The sequence below is a fragment of the Merops nubicus genome, unplaced genomic scaffold (assembly GCF_000691845.1).
Source record: "Merops nubicus isolate BGI_N331 unplaced genomic scaffold, ASM69184v1 scaffold4008, whole genome shotgun sequence".
NCBI classification, from domain to species: Eukaryota; Metazoa; Chordata; class Aves; order Coraciiformes; family Meropidae; genus Merops; species Merops nubicus.
Window position 1 is genome coordinate 465 of NW_008626166.1, and position 10327 is coordinate 10791.

Consider the following 10327-nt stretch of genomic DNA (forward strand, 5'->3'; position numbering starts at 1 on the left):
AGGCAGGGGGTGGGGGGGGGGGAAGGGTCGAGGGTTTAACGTGGGACAATCTGCAGGGCCCCTGGAGGATGGGTGAGGTGGGTTAGAGCAGTGCTGGCATGCCAGGTGGGGGGACTCACCTGAGCGCAGGATGCTGGGCTCTGTCACCTTTTTGCCATTCACATAGGTGTCAGCACCTTCGCAGGGCTCCAGGGTTACTATCACTGCAGAGAGAGTGGGACAGGGAGAGAGGGAGCAAAGGTAAGGTGGAGGTAGAGGAATAAATCCTGCATCTCCCACTCCACTGCTACAGCGGTCTCAGAAAGAGAGCTGCCCCAGCCAGCACCCCATGGGCAGAGCTGGGGGACACTGGGGTACCCACCAGCAGGACGCACACTCTGGGCAACCAGTGAGACTCAGCCAACCTCATGTTAACCAGAGCAGTCCCAAAGACTAAAAGCAGCTGGAGACTGGAACGTAAGAGGAGATCATAGCCTCCAGCATGCATCTCCAGCCTCCCCAGGTTTATCTCCCAATGCCCATTAACACCCAGGTTCCTGCTGGTTTGTGGGGTGGGCTCTGCTCTGCATCTTGGATAGGGGAATAATCTACAGTCTGCTATCCTGGCCTCCCTGATCTCCCTGGCATGCCTCACTGTGGCAGCTTCCACATGTCTCACATGAGCTTCCCTCCCAGCTAGGTGAGGCCCACAGCTTGCTCTGGAAACACGTAGAGGAAGCGATGTGGGAAAGCCACCCTGGTCCAAGGAGGGCAGGATTCCTGGCTGGGGGCAGGTGCCAGGGACACACAGACGGGCTGGTGTCCCTGGGGACAGGGAGTCCCTCCAGACAAGGAATACCTTCACCACCGGTTTTGGTGTCGCTGCGGAAAAGACAGTGCTCTTCTTTAATGAAGTGCCCACTGAGAACGATGTCCTGCCTCTTCTCCGCATCTTCCCGGCCAACCCTGCCAGGAGGAAACTCAGCTCAATCCTCCCTCAAAGCAGCCTTCCCCCCACAGCCATCCTTGGGGCTGATAGGAGGAGGCCTTCACACACAGCAGGACCAACATCACTCACAAGATTGCTAGGCAAATAAACTTGTCACACACAGCTTTGGGGATGCTCTGGTCACAGTGCCCAGCCTGGGGACAGCTGTCACTCCACTGCCCACCCAGGCAGGTCAGGTACTGAGATATGGGCTAGGCTCCCACCACTCCACAGGTCCTGGCCCTCACCTTGTTATCCCATCCTTGATGTAGTAGAGAAGACACTCGGACATGAGTGGATCCTCGTTCAGGTTGACCAAGTGGGGCGTCTGGGAGAGACAAACAAGGAGGTCACCCCAGTGCACCCCATCTGCCCGGGTACTGAGGAGTCTCCCAAGGGAGGTCGTAATTCAGCAGCACTTCAGGCTGTCCCCTGCATGCGGATGGGCTTTCCTGCCCTCTGTAGCTTCAGGACAACATACCCAGGAAGGGACCTTTCAAGAGGACTGCAAAGAATCAAGCAGCCAGGCCAAGGATAACCTGCCTCCACAGGCCTCCTTGCCTTCCTCCTCAAAGGGCTGAGCCCTTGTCCTGGACTGGGGTAGAACAGAGCTGGTTCTGCCCAATGATTTTACTTTCCAGCCAAAGCTCTTCTAATTAACTGCCTTGTCTGAAGTTAGTAGCTTATTTTTGCAGACTGCTTTTAAGCAGTGATAACATTCCATGTTTAGAGTTACTGCCAGGGACTGGTGTGCAGACCAAGGTCACTGCTAAGCTTGTGTACCACACAGAGGGGGGCAGAAAGTACAAGCTGCACCTGAGGGAGGAGCAGAGAAGATAAGTGACCCTAAGATTCACCAATGGGGTATTCCATCCCATATCCCTCATATCCAGTATAAAAACTGAAGGGTCAGGAGGGGCAACCCCTTCTGTCACCCCTTTCATGGCCCTTCTTGCTCGCTTCTGCATTGACCAGCATCCGAGGAGGACTCCATCCATTCTGCCTTTGATCCCAAGCCGTGTGTCCCTGATCCAAGTTCCCAAAACCAGCCCCTGTACCCAGTTGCCATCTGCAGCTGAGTCCAGCCTGGGGTTTTTTTCCACAGGGGCTGCTCCCTAGCTGTGGGGTGATGGTGATGTATTGTCATCAGGGGGGAGCTGGTTTCCATACTGATTTTGTATATATTTGTACATATTCTATTATCACTATTAATAGAGTTATTAAGAGTATTAAAGCCCTTTCCTTTCCTTTTTCTTTTTTCTAATCAATAAGTTTCTCTCCCTTATTCACTTTCTCTTTCCCGTCGGGGGGTTTGGGTGAGTGGGGTTAACAGAAAGCATCTGTCACAGTTCTGGGGGTGGCCCTGACCCCAGACTGCAGCAGCCCTAGGCACTCTTATCCCCTGGCTGCCTTTGAAAATTCATGTTGCAAACAGGCCCAATGTGGAGCCAAACACATCCCGTGGGAACTCCTTGACATGACCCAGTGTCTCCTGGGGCAGCACTCCACTTGCCTGCACTGCATGTCCACAAGCCCTTGCCTCACCACAGCCCCCAGCTCTGCTGTGGACAGTGTAGCTGAGATACAAACACATCCCATGCAGTGGCTTGTTTAGAATGAGAGGAACTAAAAGTGCTTGTTTTCCTCCACTGACAATATATGGACAGATGAAGCACCTAGAAAAGGAGGTCCTAGACCAGAGGTTCAACAAAACGTAGTGGAGACCTGAAGCTCTACCTTCAGGATGAATTTCGCTCCCTGGTCTCCTTCCTTCTCATCACTTTCTTACCCTGGGTCACAAACCACTTTGTTTTCAATAATAGAGAATTTTCTCCCATGGCCACAGACTTCTCTGGCTGCAGCTCGCTTGTCTCACCCCATCACAAGCTGCTGTGATTGCACCTTCGGGCAACAGGGAAAGTCCTGGGAGTATCAGCAGATGAAGTTCTGAGTTTCCCAGAAATAAGAATAGAGACCATAAGAAACATCTTATCAGCCTGCTGACACCCAGCATGCATAGGATTCCCTGCCATGACAGAGTTACAAGCCCTGCCTGATAGGAGTGATTCACTCCAAATACTGCAGGAAAGCTGAAGGTCAAGGAAAGCAGAGGCTCTTCTCCGTGGTGGCTGGCAGGAATAATTTGGCCATAAAGTTTAACCTCAGGCCCCTCTGGGCAGGCATGTAGCCCCAGGATCTGAGACTCCTTTAGAATGTATTTTTCTCTAAATCTGCAAGGTTTGCTAGTAGAAAGCAGATACCCTACCTTCCACTGAGAGCTGCAGGGGTACAAACCAGCCCTGGCTTACCAGGAAGAGAATAAGATGATCGTACCTTTTTAGGAGAGAAAACACCCAAAGTGCCTCCATCCTCCCGCATGGCCACCCCCATTTCGGCCAGCAATGCTTCCCTAAAGGAGAAAGGGAAAAAAAGAACCTATTAAAGCCCCACAAGCCCCTGGAGTTGGCACTAGACAAGTCTAGGATGGGACTTGAGCCCACAGGTTTGCCCCACAGACCACAGCTGCAGGCCTTGTTTCAGGTCTCTCCATGCCTCAGGAAGGTTTTTCAGAGCAGATCACACCCATCCAGACTAATGTGGTGGGCAATGGAGTACCCAGTGGGCAGCTAGGTATGGCTGAACTGTAGGAAACGTGCAGAGAAGGGGAGATGCCTGGGGAGCTCCACCCTGCTCCATCCCATCCCACCCCGACCCACCCACCTCTCCATCCGGATTGCTTCCGTCCTCCGCAGCTTCTCCTCCCATGTCTCATTCAGCTCTGCAATGATCTTCTCTGTTTCCTGGCGAGCGTGGTGTTAGCAGGGGGTTAGCACAGCCTACAGGCAGCACACCTGCCCGCTCTGCCAGGGCCTGCCCAGCGTGCCACAGCACAACACTGGCTGCAGCTTCAGGCTGATTTAAATGAGCTGCGGCAGCATTTCACCCACAACTTTCCATCATCCTCATCTTCGAGGAGAGAGGAATGAAGACCAGCCTCTCCATCCCCCTGCCACCAGTCCACTCGTGTATTATGCTGAGCTGGGAGCACCCATCCTGAGCCAGGACTGTCCCTCAGGGCAAAGACAGCAGTCACCCTGGGTGGAAGATGCTAGTGCCAGGTGGACTGCCACACCAAACTGTGTCCCATCCAGGAGTCCAGAGCACTGGGCAGCTCTGGGTCTGTCTGCTCCGTAGGAATACACCCATGCATCCCTTCTGTAAGCACGACCTATAATGGGCTTCCAGAAAACACCTAGCCTGCTCCACAAACCCCAGTGCATCAGCACCTCCACCCTGCTGGGTGCTGGCCTCTTACCTTCAGCCTCTCGATCGCCTCTTCGCTGCCCGGAGCAAACATGATGCGCTCGTGGAGGCTGGCGACGGAGGCGGCTCGGCTGGACAAGGCTGACAGGGAGGAAGAGGGGCTGATCCCAGCGATGGCGTTGGTCACTGTGGAGAGATTGTCATGGCGCTGACTCAGCTCTGCCCTGCTGGCATCGTTATTGTTCTCAAAGTCGGACACATCTACGGGCAGGGAAGGAGGGATGGGCCAGGGAAAGGTACACAGACAGGAAGAGAGAGAGAAAGAGAAAGATAGAAACAAGAGAAGATGTTGGGGGGGAAAAAAAAAAATAAAAGAGTGGCCTGGTGCAAAGAGAAGAAAGGCAAGAGCTGCAAGGAGAAGGCGCAGGCAGCAGCACGGTGGCACAGGCAGCAGCAGGGCAAGGGCACACACATCTCTCCCCCAGCTCAGGCAGCCCCCAGAAGCATGGGGCTGTTTTGGGAAACAAATGCTGGAACAGCTCTAGAGTATTCCTGGGCTCCTGAGGATGCTTTTTTGCAACATCAGATCCTGCAGCCATTAGGTCTGGGATCAACTGTCCTCCCCAAGAGCATGCCACTGCCCCCGTCCTCTTCTGCCACTAACACACCCTGAGTGGTTTTCCCTGCTGGGTCACCCCAGATTAGCTGGATCTGGGGGCAGAAAATGAGACAGGAAGAGAGGAGAAGCAGTGGCCCTCCACCCTACACAGGGGTCAGGGGGACGGGGCAGGAGGAGCCACGGGATCGCCTCGCTGGCAGAGCCCAAGCCCCTGGCCTGGGCAGCCCCTTGGCCAGGCAGCCAGAGAGAACTAAGTGAAGACAGGGTGGCAATAAGCCCGTTACAGGCAACTGCCTGCCCACTGGCATCCTGAGCATCAGCTGCCACCGGGCCCACAACACAGGGACTCTGGCATCAGAGATGCTCCTCCAGCCCCAGGAATGGTAAGGGCTTGGTGCTGCTGGCAGGCAGCTGGTGGGTTAGTTAAGCTTAACAAGTGCAGCGTTACTCAACCAGCCCTGTCAGCCACCATCTGGGGAAGCCAAAGCAGGAGGGGACAGGCCAGGTCCCCAGCTCCCCAGTGGGCTCACCACAGCCTGTCTGCACCACCTGGCCCAGGCGGGATAAGGTGATAGTGTTTATCCACAGACAAAACTCTCCTGGCCATCCCCACTTACCCAGCCCTCAGCAGAGCCCTGTGCCAGCCCGCCCAAGCGCCATGCCGGGCTCCAGCCCCAGTGAGCCCCAGCACCAGCAGAAGCAGCAGGAAACATGACAGCATGGAGGAAGGAGTCCTCGTGGGGATCATGCCCTTGGCACGGCACATGGGGAAGACGCTGGTCCCTCCGAGCGCTGTCCCGAGTGCAGGAGCCAACTGTGACTCTGCCAGTGTCACCTCTGCCAGCTTCCTGGGGGGCCAGCTACAGGAGCCCTTCCCCATGCTGCACAGCTGCCCCTGGGTGCAGCCTACGCCTCCCAAAAGCCACAAAGCAACAGAGTACCAGTGATGGGGAATACACACATTTGGATCCTCCCGCAGCAGGGTGGGCTAAGAGAGAGAAAGAGGGCATGGAGCCGAGGTAAGACAGAGAGAACAGAAGAAGAGTGGGTTCATCTCAGTAGGATATCTGACAGCACACAGAGGAGAGGCCACGGGTGAGTGCAGCCTCAGGAACATGTTCCTGGCACCTCTGCTGGGCACAGGATGCTGAAGACGGGAGGTGGAGGGGGAGAAGAGGAAGTCTGCTGGATGTAAAGCAGCTCCTCCTGCTGATGGGAACAGGCTGGGGGTTGCAGAGAGGTGCACAGAGGCTTGCTGCAGGCATCCCAACCACACCTTAGCAGCACCATGCTGCCACTCGGCTGGCAGAACAGGATGCAGGGCAGCTGCAGGAACAGGCAGGGGGGACTCCAGCCTGCCTCTGCCCTAAAGCACCAGGCGATACCTACTGTCAATGATGTCCCCAAGGCCCTGGGCATAGAGAAGGTCACGCAGACGTGCCACCTCGTCCTTCAGCTCCCGGATGAGCTTGTTGTTGGGGTCCTCATTGATGACAGCATTGCAGCGGATCTGCTTGGCACGGTCAGCATACCTAGGGAAGGGCAGAGCCCTAAGTGGGGTGGAGGGGCAAACACCCAGCTGCTGGGCAACCAGGAGTGTGACTGAGCCCCTCCAGCAAGCGACGCTTTAGAGGACCCCAGCACCACGGTAAATCTTCAGTCTCTTGTCTGAGGTTGCAGGGTCTCCCCACAGCAGCCCCACAGCCAGGATTGCTACAGAAGTGAGGACAGCACACGGCAGTGCTTGGGTTTCAGAGACCACCCCTGCTCTTGCTTGCTCTTGGGAGACCAGGTGCTTATTCCTACCTGAGGGTGCTGAGGGTTTCATCGTAGTTGATGTCAGCAGGACTGAGAGCAGCAACCATGGCTGTCCTGGAGTTGCCCCCTGCCCGGAGAGATACACCCACATCAGGCAGACACTGGCCCACGTGCCAGCTGTGACTCTCCACTCAGCAGCCAGGCCTGCTGCCGAGCCCACACCTCCCACCCGTGTCCTCACCCAGGTTCTCCCGCAACAGCCAGGTCAGCACCGAGTCCCGGTAAGGGATGAAATCTGTCTTCTTCTTCTTTTTGTTCTGGGGGATGGAGATCAGAAGGAAGGGCTGTCAGGCTGCCTGCCCTCTTCAAGGTGAAAGTGACTCTCCAAGAGTGACTCAGAGAAAGGTGGCTCTGCCCGGCCATCATGACCTTGGGCACCTCTGCTCAGCTCCACAGGTCCTGCCTGTGAAATATCCCTCCTGGGCTGTGGGGCATGTGGTACCAATAGCCACAGGGTGAGGAGGGCAGTGAGGATGCTGAGGGCTTCGCCAGTCCCCAGGAGATGCATAGCTTGGGTCCAGGCAGAGCCTCATTCCCAAACGCCCTGTGATCCACTCCCACCCAACTGTGCTAAAAACCAGCCCTCCACTTCCCCAGCCCTGCCAGCACACCTACCTTGTTTGGACCCGAATCCTGCAAAGAAAGTGGAGAGACTGTTTAAGTGAGCTGCTCCCTCCTCGTCACCCACCAGCCCAGCTCATCCCAACTCTCAGAGAACTTAGGATGTATTTGCCCATCCTTCAGAGCTGGGATCCTCCAGCCCTCAGAGGACTGAGGATGAGCCCATCCCTGCAGATTTGAGTCCATTTCCCCACAGGGCCACCACTGGTCTGCACTCTGGCTACCTACCATTTCAGCCAAGGCAGAGATGACTTTCCCCAGGGTGGTCAAGGACTTGTTGATGTTTGCTCCTTCCTGGTGGAGAGAGGAAAAGCCCAGATTCTCAAATTCTTATTGCTCATTCTCAGCAATGCCCAGTGTACAAGGAGGATGGAGAAGTCCCCGTAGGAAGTGGGCAAAGAGCAGCTGGTACCAGCTAGGACTCATGGACTGGCTCTGGGTAGCTTTCAAACAAAACCTTCTCAAGGATTTTGGCATCATAGGGGGCAAGAAACCATGCAGGAAAGTGCCAGCTCTCACCTTTAGTCTTGTGCCCTTTGCACCAGTGGAGTCAGCTCGCTCACTCCCTGCCAGGTCCACCAAGCTGATTTTGCTGACCTGCAGGCAGAGACAAGGCTGTCACCCCCAGCAGGCACAGCAAGCCGGGCCCTGATGCAGAGCCAAGGAGACAACAAAGACCTCTTGCAAGGTGACACTGCTGTGAAGGCAGAGGTGGGCTCTGTGGGGTCATCCTTGCTGGGATCTGGCCAGGAGCAAGGCTAACACCCTTGCAGGCAGGGCTGGAAGGCACCAGCTACCAAATATCCTGCCCAGGGGCCAATCTCTTGAGGAACTGAGCCCGGAGTGTGCCTGGGACTTATCCCCATCCAGTTTCAACCCTCCATCAGGCTGCACCATCTCATTCCACGTGCTGTGGACAGCACATGAAGCCCTCCCCAGGTCCACACGGGTCCCCTTGAGCCCCCCAGGCTCTGCTCTCACCTTCTCAGTGGTGATGTCCGTCTCCGCGTCGTGCCGCTTCTGGGTGAAGATGATGTTGAACACGGCGTGGGAGCGGCTGCTGGTCTCATTCATGTTGGTGGCAGCCACTGTGCTGTGGGAAGAGGAGGACAGGGAGGTATGACACTTTGCAGGGGACACTGGAGTGGCTGGTGATGGGGCCAGGAATCGTTTCAGGACAGGGTACAGGATGGGAAGGCAAGTCTGAAGGACAGAAGAGGAGTCGGGGAGGAAACGTGTAGAAGCCTAGGCTCTCTCCTGCTGGTTCCAGGGCATCATGAGGGGAGGAAAGAGGTAAGGTCAAAATAAATGGGAGGTACTCAATGCTCAGATAAGAGTCTGCCACCTCCAGAGAGGCAAAGCAAGGAAGTTAGGCAGGACCTTACAGAGGTGTCTGCAAGCTTTCCCCTGCTCCCCCAACTCACCGGGCCTTGTTCCCAGAGTCCATGAGGTCCTGGATGTCATTGTAGGAAGTCACAGCCAGCTTGGAAAGGTCCTCAACATACGGGCCCATAAGGGGATGCTCCCTCACCCGCAGGTTCCCCTTGTTCTTGGGGTTCAGGAGGTCCCTCACACGCTCACAGTATATCTCCATGTAGCTCACCTAGAGCAGAGGGCACAGGCAGGGCAATTGGCCAGCAGGATGTGAAGGCTCAGCACATCAGCATAATCAGGTCCTGCCTGTCCACATCACCTCACACCCAGGGATGAAGCCCCCCCAAAGAGGGGTCTGCACACCAGCATGGGTGGGAGGCTGGGGCCAGACTAGGTAGGCAATGGGGTGCCTACCTCCACAGAGTAGGACATGTTGTCATTCGTCGTGTCGTTGATGCGGGAGAAGAGATCCTCACAGAGCTGTGGAGAGAAAAGCCAGGCTACTCAGCCCCCTCTACAAGGGTGCTCCTGCCCAGGGTGCCCAGGCCACAGGGGCTTCTACCTTATCACCCCCCAAAACAGAGCCCCTTAGTGCTGGGATGGCTCCTGAGAACCTGGCACAACCTCCCCTGCTGATATGGGAGGCTCAGCACACCCAAACCCCTGCCCCTCCCCAGCACACTGCTGCATGGGGCAGATCTCAGCAAGTATGGCGAGCAGCAGCTCGGGGCTTGGACTACTGCTGCTCACAAACACTGGCCTTGTGTGGCCAGACTGTAATTCGTCCAGTCTTGGAGGAATCCAGCATAACTCTCCTTGTCACCCTGCCCTCCAGCAGAGCCATGCTGGCTCACTGCCATGGCAGGGCTGCAGTGGACCTCAGCAAACTCTGGCCCTGCTCCTGCCCTGCTCCCCTCTTCCCTTCTAGCTCCACTTCTCCTTTGGGCATCCCGATGGGAGGCAGGGAACAAGCAGCTTTTCATCAGGTGGTACCTGTGGGATGATGCCTTGCTGGTCCTTCTCCTGTTTCCCCATCATGGTGTAGGATTTTCCAGCACCTGTCTGCCCGTAGGCGAAGATGCAGACATTATAGCCTTCAAAGGCATGCTGCAACATCTCCTCACCAATGTCCTGGTATACTTGCTTCTGAGATGCATAGTTAATGTCTGAGGGCTGCAGAGAGGGAAGGGGACAAGAAGAAATTAGGCAAGGAGGTCTTCCTGCTTGTCCCTGGCCCAGCCCAGTACTCCAGGCAGGCTGAGGCCTCCCCATCACTTACCGTGGTGTGGGACCAGTAGGAATAGTCAAAGCTGAAGCTTTTTGGTGTCTCTTTGGGCTGCTTCGGGTTCAGGATTGCTAAGGGAAACAGATGGGAACATGAGGCCACCTGTGGCACCCCCACCACCCACCCACATCCCACTTCTGAGAGAAGGGTGATGGGGTTCAGTCCAAAATGGTCCTGCAAAGTGGGACCCTTCAGCTCCACAGATGGGTCCAGAGCCCCCAGACCCCAAAGTCCCACAAGAGGACGTGGGTGCCGTGGCCAGCAGAGCCTGCACCAGTCCAGGGAGCAGGGCAGAGCCCTGCCCAAGCATCCTGCTGGGCATGGCGTGGGGGAAATGGCTCCTTCCCTTGGGCTCCTTCCTGCTTCAGCATCATCCTGT

General features: G+C 56.1%; 1 protein-coding gene across 1 annotated transcript in view; it reads right to left on the bottom strand.

Annotated features, from left to right (window-relative positions):
- The window catches only part of LOC103778307 (kinesin-like protein KIF1A), a gene marked incomplete at both ends in the record, with an annotated part of 10380 nt that extends 361 nt beyond the window's left edge, over positions 1 to 10019 (bottom strand). Inside the window, 16 exons of the mRNA XM_008945888.1 lie at positions 120 to 203; positions 839 to 945; positions 1216 to 1295; positions 3302 to 3377; positions 3689 to 3768; positions 4284 to 4417; positions 6240 to 6382; positions 6657 to 6735; positions 6850 to 6925; positions 7518 to 7583; positions 7809 to 7886; positions 8271 to 8382; positions 8714 to 8892; positions 9078 to 9143; positions 9657 to 9836; positions 9943 to 10019. Of these exons, the coding sequence (XP_008944136.1) occupies positions 120 to 203; positions 839 to 945; positions 1216 to 1295; positions 3302 to 3377; positions 3689 to 3768; positions 4284 to 4417; positions 6240 to 6382; positions 6657 to 6735; positions 6850 to 6925; positions 7518 to 7583; positions 7809 to 7886; positions 8271 to 8382; positions 8714 to 8892; positions 9078 to 9143; positions 9657 to 9836; positions 9943 to 10019 (1617 nt within the window). The remainder of the gene's footprint in view (positions 1 to 119; positions 204 to 838; positions 946 to 1215; positions 1296 to 3301; positions 3378 to 3688; positions 3769 to 4283; positions 4418 to 6239; positions 6383 to 6656; positions 6736 to 6849; positions 6926 to 7517; positions 7584 to 7808; positions 7887 to 8270; positions 8383 to 8713; positions 8893 to 9077; positions 9144 to 9656; positions 9837 to 9942) is intronic.
- Positions 10020 to 10327: the final 308 nt, after the last annotated feature.